Source organism: Antennarius striatus, chromosome 14 (genome assembly GCF_040054535.1).
Source record: "Antennarius striatus isolate MH-2024 chromosome 14, ASM4005453v1, whole genome shotgun sequence".
In the NCBI taxonomy this organism is placed as follows: domain Eukaryota; kingdom Metazoa; phylum Chordata; class Actinopteri; order Lophiiformes; family Antennariidae; genus Antennarius; species Antennarius striatus.
The window spans coordinates 7,521,794-7,540,528 of NC_090789.1; the positions used below are offsets into that span (position 1 = coordinate 7,521,794).

The 18,735-nt window shown below is 41.4% G+C and overlaps 1 protein-coding gene across 1 annotated transcript in view; it reads left to right on the forward strand.

Moving 5' to 3' along the window:
* The window catches only part of col8a2 (collagen, type VIII, alpha 2), a 44,905-nt gene extending 26,778 nt beyond the window's left edge, over window positions 1–18,127 (forward strand). Inside the window, exons 2-3 of the mRNA XM_068333848.1 lie at window positions 7,233–7,417; window positions 15,486–18,127. Of these exons, the coding sequence (XP_068189949.1) occupies window positions 7,267–7,417; window positions 15,486–17,389 (2,055 nt within the window). The 5' untranslated portion in view covers window positions 7,233–7,266 and the 3' untranslated portion in view covers window positions 17,390–18,127. The remainder of the gene's footprint in view (window positions 1–7,232; window positions 7,418–15,485) is intronic.
* The last annotated feature ends 608 nt before the right edge of the window (window positions 18,128–18,735 follow it).

The window sequence follows — 18,735 nt, forward strand, 5'->3', positions numbered from 1 at the left end:
CGAGCGGAGCCAGCGGCGGTGGCTCAGGTATCTGTTCCAGATGCCTCCTGGATGCATCCCTGGGGAGATGTTCTGGGCTTGTCCTACCCTGGAGGAGATCTCGGGGAAGACCTGGGACACGCTGAAGGAACTATGTCTCTCGGCTCTCCTGGGAACGCCTCGGGATCCCCCCGGAGGAGCTGGAAGAGGTGTCTGGGGAAAGGGAAGTATGGGCATCCCTCCTGAGACTGTTGCCTCCATGACCTGGGCCTGGATAAGCGGTTGAAGATGGATGGATGGTTATTTCACCGAAAACCATATGACAAATATGTCCTGCTTGTTTAAAGGATAGCATAGTTGTCCTGTTCTTAACTTAATCTAGGGAAGACGGACTGAAAAAAATGATAATGAATTATTATTATTATTGTAAACTGAATATCAAGTTTGAATATCAAGTCAGTCAAGTTCTTATTGCCTTTGCTGTTGTCACAGAGTCCTTTTCTCTCCCATTTTCTCATTTCAGTTCTGCCAGAAATTTTTTCTTCAGTAATTTAAATTCAATAGAAACTTAAGTTTAAGAAATTATTGGTGGCCTTACAAGCTTGGACCATGCTTTGCTTGGTCAGGCCTTGGCAGTATACAATAAAAGTATTCACACCCGCAATGAGGAGCTTAAGTAGCAGAGAGTTAGCGGAATAGGAGAGGAAGAGAAAAGAGCTGAGTTTACCAGTTCAGACCTACAAAGTAGAGAAAGACAGAGTAATAATTTTGATTTACAGAAGATTATTTTACTAGGTGTCCTTGATGTTCTCCCACTGAACTAAAGCTGCCTCCCCAGTGCCTTCTAACATACAATTTCTTTATGGTGTTATATTCCAGAAATAAATAAATTCAGACCATACATTTCTAGCTCTGCAATAATTGTTCCATTCTCATATGATTAGGAAAAAGCACCTCATCAGTTGTGCCAGTTTTTCAGACTTCTGATGTGTACTTTCAGCAACCTCCTTGGCTGCAGTGGCAAGTAGAACATGTATTGCTCTGGAGAGCTGAAGGCGGGCTGGCCAATATGATGTTTTTTACAATCGATTACTTAATCAGCTGTTCATATTGAATTTAGGTGCATTGACGGCTTATTCAAAAGGTATAGCTGTCGTCCCACAGCCTTTCTCAGCTCCATTTGATCCCTCAGGTTAGGTGTTAATAGGGTTTTGTAGAATTCAGTATGTCTCCCTCCCTATTTCTTGAGCTGGAATATTTCACAGTCATCAGGTGGTAGAGTATAAATTGGAAGAACATAGGAATAACAGATCGACTAATTGAATGTAATTTATGCCTTTTCACCGAATTAAAAGCTCCCCTTTGACACTGAGGTGCAAATGAGGTCACTTAACTAAAACCTACAATCAACTGCTGTCTGTGAGGTCCTGTGGGTTAACTATTCTGGGAATTATTCACTTGACAGTTATTGCTTTGTCCCTACAGACATACACTTTCACATGCACAATACATTACCTCTCTACTTTTATGATTACCACGTCTGCTTCTGCACTCAGATATGCCAGGGGTATTAAATGTGTTCTACTGAATGAAGTCATCAAGAAATGAAAACCCTCTGTCTGACCTCCGTGCTCATTTCCCCTCCCCATGTTTTCTTCACACTCACTCCCTTGTTTTTACACCACCTACAGTCTCTGCTTCCTTTAAGTATCACTTGTTCCCTCTTAGACCCTTCATAAGCATAAACCTACCCCACTCTTACAGTCTCCCAACTCTTTTCTCACTCACTTCAACCTTTGGGAATGTCAGAAAACACAGCCGCACTCCGCAGGTTTCCTGAATCCTTCTTTTCCACTGTGTTTTACGAGGTTTTCTTTCTTTTTCTCCTGAAGAGAGGCCCATTCTTGATCCTGTCTTCAGTGCACCCTTGACAAATATTTGACTGCCATCTTCTATTTGGTTTCTTCCCATAAATATTAACATAGATATATTTGAATACAGACACACACGCACGCACGCACACACGCACACACACACACGCACGCACACCGACACACACACATATGCATCTGCATTTTACCAGCATAAGTAAAAAACCTGCATATAAACCAGCACCCTAGAAATTTGTCATTGTTATCACTTCCTGAGTTAGAAATATTGAAGGTGTCTCTGCATTAACACAGCAGCTTTATGATAGTAATTATGAGTTTCCTCTGATAAATTTCAAGATTTTACCAGTTAACACATATGGACGTCCATGGAAAATTGGAATTGCTCCTATTCTAGTTGTGTTTGATCACTGGATTGTTGCAACATAGATGACGATCCAATTGATTCAAATGTGATGGATGGGCTTGAGCACAGCGGTCAGTTTGATAGCAGTCTTCAACAGACACCAAACGTTTTATGGGCCTGGCTTTCCTCCTCTGATTGTTGTCATGGTGATACATTTCCGCAGTACTGTAAAAAAAAATGTCAGTGCTGTTTTATGTATCGTCCAAAAGAGAGCCAAAGTCTGAAACTTCATTTGAGACAGAGACAGCTTTGACGACTTCTAGGATATGTGGATTTGTTTCTTTTTTTGATCTCATGGAGTACAAAATAAAGTCCCTGTACATATGTTTTGGAGTTGGGCAGATAAAGCAAGTCATTTTAATGCTCAGGCTATAAATTGCATGTCACTACAGGCACAACAATCAATCAAATAAAGAAAACCATGTCAAATAATGGTGAATTTAAACAGTTGTTATTATGATGGTTTAAAACTAGCAAGCAATGAAAGTCTTAGATGAGGAAAGTAGTCCATATACTTCTGGTGTAATGTAAGAGCCAATTTGAATAAAGAATTGAAAATTGTTTTGTTGAAATGCTTCAATACACCCTGTGTTTTTATGTCAGCAATGCACCATCATCCAGCACAAGAGAAATGCAAACAGTGTAGATCCTGTCTGTGCTTTAAAATAACACTTACATTATCTATAATGATAGTTAATTTGTAAATGATTCACTGGAAACACTTACTGGGAGCTTATGGGTGCTTTTATTTTGGCGAGAAGTAAGGACCAAAAAAACCCAAAACTAATTCAATACACTTTCAAGTGACGACAACTGAATAAACAGATGTGAATGTCTCATCATATAGTCTCTAAGTTTGTGGCTACCCTCACACACACACACACACACACACGTACGTTCTCATAACAGCCTGTGATTTTTCCCCCCCTGGTGTTGACTCACATCGAGTGCATGCAAAGCTACTAAGAGCTGTGACCGCTGCTCAAATAGCGAGCACTGAGCTCACATTGGAAAGGCCTGACCTCCCAAGTGTCACTCAGGTTGAAGGAAGGATTACTTCATTATAAATTCTCTAAATGAAACCCAACTCGCAATTTCCTCTTCTCCTCACACACACACACACACACACACACACACACACACACACACACACACACACACACACACACACACACACACACACACACACACACACACACACACACACACACACACCCCATCAGATTTACTGAGAGCTGTGCCGCGAAGCCACTGATTAATATTTGCAGGTCCATTAGTTCAATTTTAGTTTGCACCTTATAAGTTGTAAGTTTAATTATAAGTTTAATTTTTAGTGTGCCTTTCTCCTTCTTCAGTTCTCATAATTTCATGCCATACCGTAAAAGGCAAAAACGGAACATTTTGTACTGATTTTACAGGAGGAAGGTTTGGTCAAGGAAGGTTGGTGCGGTTTAATTACAGCTGAATAGTCATGTGGGTTCATGGTAATAGTTTGAATGGTTACAGTTGGGCCTCAGGTTAGCAGGAATTGGATGATTCAGCGAAAGCATGTGGTCGGAATTTAAGTGCAGCACTATACCAATCTGCGGTTGTAACCAAGCTAACTAACAACCACTGGATTTTTGCTGTTGTTAAACAATCTGATATTTAGTTTAAAGTCAGAATATGATGTTCGGGTGATGATCCCTTCAATCAAGCAATGGCTCTAATTTACACCAGAAAAACAACCGTCCCGTGCCAAATGACACAGTATCCTCACATTTTGGTTAAGGAAATGTTTCGCAGTCTGGATTCACACATTTACTACTTAAGGGAAGTGGAGGTTGAGTACCTTAAGCTTTACCTCCCCAGGACTGTTGGTTTCCCTTGCGGCTAGACAGCGGTGGTATGGATTTGTGTGCTTGGCTTGCAGTCTTTAATGGTATCTGTGTCATTTATGCCTGTCTGAGCAGACCACTTGACATGCTGCTGAGTCTGAGTCAGGTGGCTGCTGAGTCAGCTTTGGCAGCCCACAGCCTCTGCAGATTAACATTTAATTTGTGTTAAAATGGCATCCAATTCGTCTTTTGGTTTATGTCCATGGCTCGGATCACCAGATGGTTTGGAGACAGATCTGTGAAGTACACTCTTTATGGAAAGGTGGGCTTGTCTATGTTCAGCATGTATCCGCACCAACATGTGTCAATGTGTTTGATGTAGACATGAATCGCTGTCTGAAGGCACGGAATGGACACATGCCCAGAAGCTCAAGGACTCAGAGGGCTCCCAATCCAGATTCCACATCAAGAGTGAAGAAATGTGAACATGTTTCACTGGAAAAAGAAAATAGATATATTTTTGTAAAAAAAAAAAAAAAAAATCCTTTTATAATATAATATATTAATACCTACAACTCAAATTTGATTGAGGCTGATTTTTTTTTTTGATAAGGCACCTGCACAGCATACCAAAACAGGAACATTTACTGTACATAAAAACAAAACATTAGTGAACCAATTTAAATCAATTTGACAGAAGATGGAGAAAACAGAACCTGTATCTTATTCATGCTTTGCTCTGCTATTCCACGCTTAGAGTGCTTTTAATTATTGTAACAAGACTGATTTCTTTCTTTTTTTTTTTTGGTTAGAACAAAAAAAGTACCTTGGCAGTTAGAGCAGCTCCATCTTATAGGGTAAAATGGGCATCAAATAAACTAGAAACCCTGCATAGCCAATTACTGGGTGTTTTTTTTGCTCATACATGCTGAGAATGTGTGTTCTGATACGTGGGTGTTCTTGTGTTCCAGGGCATATATGAGTCCAGATCCAGAAATGGATCAAACTGACCAGTAGGAGATATTTTTTTAATAATGTCTTCTGAATTGTTCAACAGAAACATTTGATAAACAGATTGTGGTGGTTTGCAAATGACCCATCTGTGTCTGATCCCAGTTCATGTGTCGCATCTGTGTCTGAGCGTGCCGCTCTGGGTCTTTACAGACTTTGACGCCTGCAGAATGGTGGGCATCCAGAGCCGCCTGCTAAATTACATTTGCACCAAAACCGCAGGCCTCCATACCAGACGAACAAACCTTCCAGGCAGCCAACAAGTCAGCCAAGGACCAAACAATGCCCTCCCAGTACTGCGCTCTCATTCTCCTGTTTATTTCTCTTAAGATCTTTGTCTTTCATTCCTTCATTTTTCATAAATTCAATTTTGACAGGAAAATTTTAGAAGCAGCAAAATATTCTTCCTGGCAAAGACAACACACACCACTATAAACAAGCACAAACAGACACCGCAGACAAACACACACCTATGACGAATCATAATGACTTAAAAACTACCTCAGAATCCTGGAGAAATATTCTGGTAAATGGCTCTCAAACAAGAATTTGATTGCCTTTCTACGTGGTTGCTAAACAATCGCAGACGACTGCAAAAGCAAAGCTGTGAAACAGACCTGAACCGCACACATGGTGGCAATGAATGCACCTTTTTCCAAATGTCTGTGAATTCAAGTGAACTGCGGTGAACTTCCAGATTACTCTTAATTATTTACAGTATTTAATTAACTGAATATTCAAACATTTTAATTAAGAAAATGTCCACCATACACCTATGTTTTCTTTAACTGCTGTGCTAGTAAACTGTCAAAATTAACTCTCTTCACATGGTCACAGTTCAGAAAACTGAGCATCATATGAAACAGGAAAAAACTGACATGTAAACATATGCTCTTGTTAAGATTGTGGTGATGAAATGTAGTATGAGGAGCTGCAGACCTAACTGTAAGGACGCTTACTGCTGCTTTATATTACTGCCCCAAAGTAAGTAAGAGTTGCGAAAAGTGTGATTCACTTGCAGTGTTTTTTATGATTGTGACACTTTTGGCTTTCAAACAGAAGCATGTTGAAGCTGAGAATCCATTTTACAACTAATGCTATAACAGTTATAACTCCTGACAGTCAAAAGAGTCAAGACATAACTCAAGGGAGACTTGCTCAATTCGCTTACACACGTTGTATAAAAGCTATTCCTGGACACAGGGTTTCTCACTTATGATATGCAAACATGCTGAGTGTCCTCCAGGGGTTTGCTGTCACCTGACTGTGCCTGTGAAAATATTTAGCAGACAGTGATGTGGTCATTTCTTCCTGAATTGAGTTAAAGTCAACAGATCTGTCCGTCATAGTATCTGAGAACCATGCAGGCTAAACATTTTTCTGGCCAACTCGCATAGCAGCAGCTGACAGTTGAAGTGTACACAAGTAATATGCTTTCAAGTTATATTTATACGTTCTTACATCCTGCCTCAAAGCGGTGATGTATTATAATTGTCATTCTTCGTGTGTTCTTCCGTCCGTTCCTCCGTTTGTTCGTTCGTTTGTTCATTCATTCGTTGAGACTGCCTTGTTACCTTTTTTGTTGGATACATAAAATGTAGATTAACATGCCCTTATCCAGACAGTGTCTGTATTTAATAAATAGCTGCATGGCTGCATATAAATTTTCTTCATTGACAAACATTTGTCTTTTTTATCCATATTTATTTGAATATTTTTATTGATATCTTCTTATTTCCCTCTTCCTCAAAAAGAATAGTATCTTGGCTTTCTTGATTTCAAATGGCTTTGGCTGGATCGGATTGGACTATTATCTGGTACCTACATTATAAAAATAAAATGTCATTCACATCAGAAGAGATTCAATTTTAATGCATAATTGCTATTCTCTGCAAGTAAATAAATTTCAAAACGGTAGTGTATTTTTACATATAGCGTGTATAGGCTGAGATGCTCTCAAAATAATGGAGAATTCTAAAATTAATGCCAGAACGGTTCTGTATATCACTGGGTTGTAATTTAGCTTTTTAACATCATATCCATTTGATGTGCACAAAAACACATGAAAGAAATGTAGCGATTAATTTCTGAATTTTAATAATTATCATCTTTTTTCTTGTGTGTTTCCAGTTTTTTGTGCGTGAAATCTGGGAATCGAGGGACTATGCTGTTGGCTCCTGTCTGTGTGCTACTGATGGTGGGGGCGCAAGCTCTTGCAGGAGGCTATCCCCCCATAACACACATGAAATACATGCAACCCATGATGAAGGGACCTATTGGACCCCCATTCAGAGAGGGCAAAGGACATTATGTTGGTGAGTCATTTATGTGGGTGTAATATGCTTGTCTAATTTGCTCTCATGTCTTTTTCTACCCTTCATAAGGTTCACAGTTTCACTTATGCTTTTGCAGTCACATTCATTGATTCACATTCACATACAACAAATTGCTTTGTCAACTATCTGTTATCATCTATGCACATGCATTAAACTGCAAAGTAAACAAGGCAACAACCTGCGACACCCCTGAATTAAAAAAATTACCCTGACCTACTTGCATAGGTGAAAGATCAAAGCTATTGCTGACAATTACAATACATCACCGCTTTGAAGCGGGATGTAATAAGAGAATAAGCACTATATTTTTAGCTTGATATTGGATGGTTGCCTAGATCAACGAGGGGCTTTTCAAGTGTTCATCAGAAGGTTTAACAGCTCATACTAAGTCAGGAGAACACTTGTCCCTGAGGGTTAATTTTGTTCACAAAATATAAATACAGTACATACATCTGTACACACATTAAGCATTATAAACAATAAACAACTCTGTGAATGAGTCATAACAGGACAGGCAAGTCACTCAAGTGTGTCTATGCTCACTCTTTTGGCACAGCAGTGATTGGAAGGTCATCAGTGCGGGTCTATTAGCCCCTGTCAGTCTAGTTGTGTCCCTAACACTAAAAGAGAAAAAAGCTGTTCTTGTCATATAAACACCGTTGCAGTGGAAAAGTCTACGAGAGGAAATAATAATACATTTTAATTTCGTTACCGTAACATGTTTGACAGGATTAGATTCCGTAACCGGGATTCAAAGTGACTTTGTTCCTCTCAAAGCTCACTTTAAAGCAATTCCTCTGCTGCCACACAGTGGTCTTCTTGCCACATTGCAACTTATGGTCTTCACCTCAGGTTGCAGAATAAACTAGAACAAAGGCAGTCAGAGACTGCAACATCCCTTAACTTACACTGACCTACTTTCAGGGTAGGTCAGGGTCAAAGCTTCAGGGTAGGTCAAAGCTATGCGCTAGCTTTGACCACAGATGAAAGCTAGAGCATAGGTAGATCAAAGCACGAGCTTTGATCTATTTTCTTACTGTCACTAGCCTCTCCCTCGTCTTTCTATTTTGTCTGGTTCCTGAGTGTCCAAAAGTTGAAATTTGACCTTGACCTAGTCATCTCAAGTTCAAGGTCATCATCTCATTTTCATCCCCTTTACTGCCAGAGTAATGTGCTTTTTGTTTCATCTTTCTATCTGCAACGGTTGAGAAGATATTTAGTGGACAAACAAACGAACAGAAAGACGAACGGACAAACACATGAACAATGACAATTACAATACATCACCGCTTTGAAACAGGATGTAATAAAGGGATAAATAAATTATTAGATTTTTTATAATAATGGTTTTTGTGTGTAACTAGAATAAGCTACAGTGCGCCCTTACGCATCAACACTTGCAACTGCACCTCATCGCGGATTTTTGGTAGGCAGTCACGTGATACCATACGTGCATTCTATTGGCTGACGGCATCTGGAAGTGTGCTCCGTTCCGTCAGTCTCGGACTTTCGTGAGAAACAAAAGTGCTTTAAACAGTTGATCACAGTGTTGGAAAAGGTAATACAGATAGAAGGTGTTTTAATATCACTATGGGGAGGGTTGATAAACGTTTAAATTACCGTAAATAATAAGATCAATAGATCACAATCTCGATCACAGATTCCTCAATCGTGTGTGGTTCCTGGAATGCATTAACAGCAAAGACCGAGGGAGCACTGTATATGAAAAATTTTCATAACTACACAAACTAAATTCTATTCAGACAGTTTCATCCATTTCTTGAGTGACAAAGTGAAGATCCTCACTGTATGAATATTAACACAGTAAAAGATCATCTTCTTCTCCTTTTGGCTTTTCCCTTCAGGGGTCGCCACAGCGAATCAGTTGCCTCCATCTAAGCCAATGTTCTGCATACTCTTCTCTCACACCACCTACCTTCATGTCCACTTTCACTACATCCATAAACCTCATCTTTGGTCTGTCTCTAGGCCTTCTGCCTAGCAGTTCAAAACTCAGCATACTTCTACCAATATATTTACTATCACTCCTCTGGACATGTCCAAACCATCTCAGTCTGCCCTCTCTGACTTTATCTCCAAAACCTCTAACATGTGCTGTCCCTCTGATGCACTCATTCCTGATCCTATCCTTCCTGGTCACTCCCAAAGAGAATCTCAGCATTTTCATCTCTGCCACCTCCAGCACTTGTCTCCTGACATTCGTTTATCTTGTTTGAACTGTATTTTGCATTTTTGCACTGCCCCTCTTGTCTTGTATGTATTGTTTTACAAGTCTTACTTTATTTAAATATACAATACCTCTTTCTTTTAATTCACCTCAACTCTCCTAAATTATCCTGTTCTACTGTTCTACTGAAATACAGATGGAAAAAAATTAATTGGATAACACTTTTTTGTCTAATAAATATGTTATAAATATGGTGTTTAAAGTAGTACTATAGTAGTTATATTTAGTACACTGGGCTGAACTTGTTGTTTTGGTCTTCAAGTTTCAAGTTTCAAGTTTATTTATTTTTATATAGCCCAGATTCACAAACAATGTCTCAAAGGGCTTTACAATCTGCACATGGACGATATCCCTCTGACCTTTGTGCACTGCAAGCAGTGCGACCCTCGCATCGGATAAGGAACAACTCCCCCCAAAACCCTTTTAACAGGGGAAAAAATGGATGGGAGAAACCTCAGGAAGACTGCAGAGGAGGGACCCCTCTTCCAGGAGTGGACAGACGAAGCAATAGATACCGCATGTACAGATTAACAACACAATAATAATAACAGTAACAATAATAAATGTATGACAAAGGCACGCTGATCCATCCAGTAGAGCGAGTCATCACCAGCCGATGAAGCACACAGAGGTCACCGATTGCCGAGGATCCACCACTCTGAGGACAGACCAAACAGTGCCTAAGTCTTATTACCAAGCAAAAAGTCACAATCATGTGAATCATGTCATACGAGGGAAATATAAGTAACGTCATTTTTGAGTAAGGAGATGTAAATTTAATAATGAAACGCTTGTACCCAATGTGTTTGTTGGCCTTGAGACAGTGACACTGTCTCTAGGCCGAAAAACACTGTACTTCTCTATCAACTCACTGTAGAAGATAATTCCACTAAATGAACTTGCGTAGGGTGTCTCAAAATTTTAATTAAAGCATAAATTGCTAACCATATATGATGGAACTTTCCCATTAAGGTTGTGCACTTCAGATAGTGATTATTCTCTCATTAACTACCACTAGAGGGAAGTAGTGATCCTGTTCAGTAGAGTAAGGGATATCACAGAGTAACAACTTGAATTGCCTTCCATGCTTATTACAAGGAAAGTTTTTTTTTTCTGGTGAGTTGCTCTTGAAAATTATTCCTAAGTTAGTGCTCCTGAATAATAACATGGTTAACGTACGTTTAAAACTGTAGTAATGTCATTCATTCATTCATCTTACGAACTGCTCTAGCCGCAGTGTCATGGAGCCTAACCCAGCTGGCATAGGGCATGAGGCGGGGCAAACTCTGGGCGCAACATCAAGGCGCGGCGCGGAGCCACACAAACACAGACAACCATGCACGCTCACACTCACATACTAAGGCCAATTAACCTGAAGCGCATGCTTTTGGAGGTGGGAGGAAGCCAGAGAACCCACAGAGAACCCACGCAGACACGAAGAGAACATGCAAACTGCGCACAGAGCAGGACTCGAACCCAGAACCCAGAACCGCCTTGCTGTGCGGCGACAGCGCTACCCACTGCTCCACCTTGCCGCCCTGGAGTGTTGTCTCTTTTCTTAAAAGAGACATTATTTTCCGTTTTCATACTGTTGGCTGATTGTTTATTTATTCCTGTTAGTCTGTCAGTAGTCCAACTGTAAGGACATACTCTACACTGAACATATTCTGGCACATTTTCCTTAGAAGGTAGTCACATGATCGGATGATCTTGTTAATTTTTTCTCACCAGAAAAGCTTGAGTCAAAGGGCATATCCAGGTTCCTGACATTTGGTTTCACTGATGATCAGTCAAGTGAGAACTGGATACTGGAATAGCATTGGACTAATCTGACGAAATACAAATAATAATACATGGGAAAGGTACTGCAAAGTAGAGGAAATGGCAACGTAAAAAGTGTGAAACAGGCTAGTTGTGGCTGATTTTGCAATGTAGTCTTTTTTTTCTGCTCATGCTGCGTCACTCTAAGAGCAAAAGATAATACAGAAGGTAATGACATGTAGAATAACTTTCCACCTTTGTCAGTGTTATACTGTAAAAATATAATTTTAAAAACACTACAAGACAGATGTTTGTACCAATGAGATAGAACACAAAACAAACAAGTTTAGAACATATCTTCTTCTCCTTTTGGCTTTTCCTTTCAGTGGTCACCAATGCTAATCATTTGCCTCCATCTAACCATGTCTTCTGCATCATCTTCTCTCACACCAACTACCTTCATGTCCTCTTTCACTACATCCATAAACCTCCTCTTTGGTCTGCCTCTAGGCCTCCTGTCCGGTAGTTCAAAACTCAGAATCCATATAACGTCCTGTTTTACAAGTGCATTGGGTAGTTGTCCACAAAACAAAATGAGCTCTGACTGCTGTTGAATCTATTTTACCATATGAATAAGTTACCAATTCACAACAAATGAATAGCATTCACTCAGCAACTAGACATATTTCACAAGTTGAGAAAAGTCCAGGTTATAACTTTAAGCTTAGGGTATTCACCAGTCAGTAACATTGTCCTGTCAGACGTAGCCGCAAGAGGACACAAGTCAGTGTCTTATTGTGCCGGTCCCAAGCCCAGATAAATACAGAGGGTTGCATCAGGAAAGGCATCCGACGTAAAACTTTTGCCAAATCAAACATGCGAATCAAACCTGTGACTTCCATACTGGATCGGTCGATGCCCGGGTTAACAACAAATGACATTGGTGCTGTTCAGCTACAGGGTGCCGGTGGAAAATGGACTACTGTTGGTCGAAGAAGGTGAGGAGGAAAGTGTGTTCGTTGGAAGAGAGAAAAGAGGAACGCCTTTGCAAAAAAAATGGAAATGGCTATAGTGAATACTTTCCTAAAGAAGAGGCAGGAACATAGGGTGACCTATAAGAGTGGAGGTAGGAGCACACAGTTAGAGTACATCTTGTGTAGACGGTGTAATCTGAAGATCATAAACTGGTAGTGGTAGGCGAGAGCGTAACCAAACAGCATAGGATGGTGGTGTGTAGGAGGACTCTGGTGGTGAGGAAGATGAAGAGGGCAAAGGCAGAGCAGAGGACGAAATGGTGGAAGCTGAAAAAGGAAGAGCGTTGCATGACTTTTAGGAAGGAGTTAAGACAGGCTCTGGGTGGTCAGGAGGTGCTTCCAGATGACTCAACAACTACAGCTAATGTGATTGGGGACAGGTAAGAGAGTACTTGGTGTGTCATCTGGAAGGAAAGTAGATAAGGAGACTTGTTGGTGGAACGAGAAGGGACAGGAGTGTATACAGAGAAAGGTTCGCTGAGAAGAAGTGGGACACTGAGAGGACTGAGGAGAGTAGACAGGAGTACAGGGAGATGCTGCGTAAGGTGAACGTAGAGGTAGCAAAGGCCAAACAAGGGGCTTATGATGACTTGTATGCTAGGTTGGACAGTAAGGAGGGAGAGACTGATCTATACAGGTTGGCGAGACAGAGAGACAGAGATGGGAAGGACGTGCAGCAGGTTAGGGTGATTAAGGATAAGGATGGAAGTCTATTGACAGGTGCCAGGAGTGTGACGGGAAAATGGAAAGAGTACTTTGAAGAGTTGATGAACGAGGAAAATGAGAGAGAACAAAGACTAGAAAAGGTAACTTTTGTGGACCAAGAAGTAACAAAGATTAGTCAGGATGAAGTGAGGACGGCAATGAAGAGGATTAAGAGTGAAAAGGCAGTCGGTGCTGATGATATACCTGTAGAGGTTTGGAAGCGCCTAGGAGAGGTGGCAGTAGAGTTTCTGACTGGGTTGTTCAACAGGATCTTAGATAGTGAGAAGATGCCTGAGGAATGGAGAAGTGTGCTGGTGCCCATTTTTAAGAACAAGGGAGATGTGCAGAGTTGTGGCAACTACAGAGGAATAAAGCTGATGAGCCACACAATAAAGTAATGGGACAGAGTCGTGAAAGTTAGACTAAGGGCAGAAGTGAGCATTTGTGAGCAGCAGCATGGTTTCATGCCAAAAAAGAGTACTGAATTTGTAGATTCAGTATTTGCTTTGAGGATGTGGATAGAGAAGTACAGAGAAGGCCAAACGAAGCTGCATTGTGTTTTTGTAGATCTGGAGAAAGCTTATGACAGGGTGCCCAGAGAGGAACTGTAGTATTATATGAGGAAGTCTGCAGTGGCAGAGAAGTATGTTAGAGCGGTGCAAGACATGTATGAGGACTGTAAGACAGTGGTGAGGTGTGCTGTAGGTGTGACAGAGGAGTTCAAGGTGAAGGTGGGACTGCATCAGGGATCAGCTCTGAGCCCTTTCTTGTTCGCTATGGTGATGGACAGGCTGACAGACGAGGTTAGACAGGAATCTCCATGGACTATGATGTTTGCAGATGACATTGTGATCAGCAGTGAGAGCTGGGAATAGGTGGAGGAGAAACTAGAGAGGTGGAGGTTTGTTCTGGAAAGGAGAGGAATGAAGGTTAGCCGCAGTAAAACAGTACATGTGTGTGAATGAGAGGGACCCAAGTGGAAGTGTGAGGTTACAGGGAGAAGAGATCATAAATGTGGAGGACAACAGTCCAGAGCAATGGAGAGTGTGGGAAACAGGTGAAGAAGCGTGTACAGACAGGATGGTACGGATGGAGGAAACTGTCCGGTGTGATGTGTGATAGAAGAGTTTCAGCTAAAACGAAAGGAAATGTGTACAAAACTGTGGTGAGACCAGCAATGTTGTTTGGTCTAGAGACAGTGTCACTGAGGAAAAGTCAGGAGACAGAGCTGGAGGTAGCAGAGATGAAGATGCTGAGGTTCTCTGTGGGAGTGACCAGGATATATAGGATCAGGAATGACTACATCAGAGGGACAGCACATGTTAGAGGTTTTGGAGATAAAGTCAGAGAGGCCAGACTGAGATGGTTTGGACATGTCCAGAGGGAGATAGTGAATATGTTGGTAGCAGGATGCGGAGTTTTGAACTGCCAGGCAGGAGACCTAGAGGAAGACCAAAGAGGAGGTTTATGGATGTACTGAAAGAGGACATGAAGGTAGTTGGTGTGAGAGAGGAGGATGCAGAAGACAGGGTTAGATGGAGGTAACGGATTCACTGTGGCGACCCCTGAAGGGAAAAGCCAAAATGAAAAGGAAAAGAAGAACATTGTCCTGTCAGATATGTCTTTTATGTAGCTAGTGATTCCCTGTATTATTCATGGTTTCATCACATTCCTTCTGCTCCATATTTTATATCCCGCTTCAAAGCGGTGATGTATTGTAATTGTGAGTGTGTGTTTGACTGTCCGTTCGTCTGTCTGTAGTCCACCAAATATCTTTGGAACCGTTGCAGATTGAAGGATGAAACAAAAAGCACTGTATTCGGGGATTATGAGCTAGTGCTCTGATCTATGAAAGTAGGTCAGAGCACTAGCTTTGATCTTTGACCTGTGCAAGTAGGGCAGGGTAAAATTTTGATTTCAGGGGTGTCGCGGGATGTTGCAGTCTCTCTCTCTCTCTATCTCTCTTTATATATATATATATATATATATATATATATATATATATATATATATATATATATATATATATATATATATATATATACACGTATAAATACACACACACATATATATATACACTATAAAAACTATTTTATTTTTTTATTTAGGGTAATCAAAACGTTTATGAACCCTCCCCATACTGATATTTAACCACCTGATATCTGTATTACCTTTTCCCACACTCTTTTAGATTGTTTAAAGGGCTTTTAAGTGTTTCTTTAACACACAAAATTGTGCTGCGTTCCGTGACTATGTTTTGCAAATAATAATCAATACCATCATTGTCTTTTTTCTGTAGATATGCCACCCATGATGGAGGTGAAGGGGGAACCAGGACCACAAGGTAAACCTGGTCCGAGAGGTCCCCCTGGGCCACCAGGCCTTCAAGGAAAACCTGGACTCGGCAAGCCAGGTCTTAATGGGCAGCCAGGCCCTCAGGGCCCTTCGGGTTTTCCAGGAATTGGTAAGCCTGGACTTCCAGGTCTCCCAGGAAAGTTGGGGCCAAAGGGGATACCAGGGCTTAATGGTGAGGTTGGCCCACGTGGTGAACCAGGTCCCAGAGGTCCTCCAGGGCAACCTGGCCTCCCTGGTCCAGCTGGATTGTCTCTGAATGGGAAACCTGGTCTTCCAGGTGTCAGAGGCCCCCCTGGTACTCGGGGTGAACCGGGAGTAAAGGGTGGTGTGGGTCCACCAGGTGATCGTGGACTTAAGGGCGAGAATGGCAATGGTAAACCAGGGCCTACAGGTATTAGGGGTCCTCCTGGGCTAAAAGGCAGCTCAGGACCACCTGGTCTTCCAGGTATTGGCAAACCAGGACTAAAAGGTTTGCCTGGACTGCCTGGTCTTAAAGGTGACGAAGGACTCCCTGGAGATTTAGGTGAACCAGGAGAGCCTGGTCCTCCAGGTTTACAAGGTCTGCCAGGACCAGTTGGGATAGGGAAACCCGGACAAGATGGATTACCTGGAGCACAAGGCCAACAAGGGCCAAAAGGGGAAGCAGGGTCTCGTGGTTCACCTGGATTTCCTGGGACCCCTGGCTATGGAAAACCTGGACTGAGTGGGCCAAAAGGAGAAAAGGGTAATGGTGGACTACCTGGCCCTCCAGGTGACAAAGGAGATCAAGGTTTGGTGGGTCCAATTGGCGAGCAAGGTCTTGATGGACAAGCTGGACCTCCAGGACTTCAAGGACCAATGGGGCTCCCAGGAAAACATGGGATGCCAGGACAGAAGGGAGAGTTGGGACCCCAGGGCCCTCCCGGACTGCCTGGTATCAGAGGTGACCAAGGCCCTAGTGGACCCTTTGGCAAACCTGGTATTCCTGGGGAAAAAGGCATGCCTGGACCCAATGGTTCCATTGGAAAACCTGGACCAAAAGGTGAGGCAGGGCATATTGGACTACCAGGGAATTCTGGGCCCACAGGTCCTCCAGGGCCCAAAGGAGAGGCAGGATTTATAGGGACTCCGGGACCCAGGGGGCAGTCAGGCATTCCTGGCCTTCAGGGGCCCATGGGTCCCATGGGGCCACAGGGTCCCCCTGGCACAAAAGGTGAACCTGGACTTACAGGACCTCCAGGGCTTGGTAAGTTGGGAGAGAAGGGAGCGATAGGCCCCCAAGGTCCACCTGGAAAAACAGGCCCTGCTGGACTTACTGGTAACACTGGACCCCCTGGACCTCCAGGCCCCCCTGGTCCTCCAGGAAATGGCAAAACTGTTGTTGCAGGCCAAACAGATTCAGAGTTGGAAGGGGATGAGGTACCAGGAGACAGAAAAGGGCCAGCATACAGTCAAGGTCCACTCTCTGCTTCTGTAGCACCAGCCTTCACAGCAATTCTCACCACACCTTTTCCTCCCTCTGCCATGCCCATCAAATTTGACAGAACCCTCTACAATGGGCAAAATGCCTACAGCTCTGCTACCGGTATGTTCACTGCTCCATTATCAGGTGTCTACTACTTTGCATATCACATGCATGTGAAGGGAACTAGCTTGTGGGTGGCACTGTACAAGAACAATGTACCAGCCACTTACACCTATGATGAATACAAGAAAGGCTACATGGACCAGGCATCTGGGAGTGCTGTTTTAGAGCTCAAGGAGGGTGACCAAGTATGGGTCCAGATGCCCTCGGATCAGGCAAATGGCCTTTATTCCACCGAATACATCCACTCCTCCTTCTCAGGATTCCTGCTCTGTCCCACATAACGCTGTATTTTTATTCAATCATGTTCCTGTACTGGCACCTCAGAGCATCCCTAAACCTAAAATACTTGCAGCCATAATAGAAACACATAACCCATCGTGTTCTCAACATTACTGCCATCAACCTTATCTGTCTCATCATCTACATTGTCAGTTAAAAAATAAAAAACTTTGTGAAATATGGAAAGTTTCTAAAAGCAGGTGAAGGAATTTCATATTGTGCTCTTTATTTCAATTTCCTTCAAATGTGTGTGTTTGAATTGGATTTTATGTTGGTGTTTTAGCTTCTATTATTTTAATTATTATATTGTAATAATTTTATTGTTATTTGCTCCATGTCATCATTGTTGTCATTTTTGTTGTTTACTGGGTTCAGACTATTAAGTGCCTTACTTTGTAATGTGCTCGTAACAGACTTTCCCATGTGACTGCACATCCTTTCCTCATGCTATGACATCATAGGAATTATAACACCAGGCCCTGTGGATGATTGGCTACCCTGGCCACAGTCACATTTATCTTATGTCCTTATTTAATCCGTCAATGGCAATGCCAACATAAAGAGCAACAAAACAACTTAGAACATAGACAAACAATAGAAAAACAAAGCATTTGGTGCTATTATTACAGAACTTTTCACATGTTTTTGTTTGATAAGTTTGGTACTTAAAACAAATACTATGTTAAAAGAAAATCATTCATAGGATTAAAACTATCTATTTTTTTGGAGTGAGCTATATACATATAGTATATAAATATATATATATATATATATATATATATATATATATATATATATATATATATATATATATATATATATATATATATATATATATATATATATATATATATATATATATATATATATATATATATATACATTCTGATGGTTAGTTGGTGCAAGACTCCAGTAATGCAGTTCAAGAATAAATATATCCACCCAGTAGTTACTCCCTGATTAAGCAGACAAGGACAAATCCTTTCTGATTTTCAGGATGATACAAATTGAGGATGATATGTATGCATACAGTCAATGTTTACATGCCATAGAATAGATAAAAGGAACAGGTGGAAAATGGACACAACCATATAAAAATCAATGTCCCATTTTCTTGCATTGATTTGATTTACCTTATTTGCACTGCGAATACCGTTATCAGGTAGCAGGCATCCTTGCAAGATGTTCTGACCATAACATCACTACTTTCTAGTGATATACTACCTATTAAGAAATCAGTATTGCATTTATTTTCCAAGTGCAAGTACAGCATGTCAATTGTTCATTGCAAAAATCCTAATTTACCTTCACATATTCCTTCAGTGTCAGTATGTATATATCTGGCCTG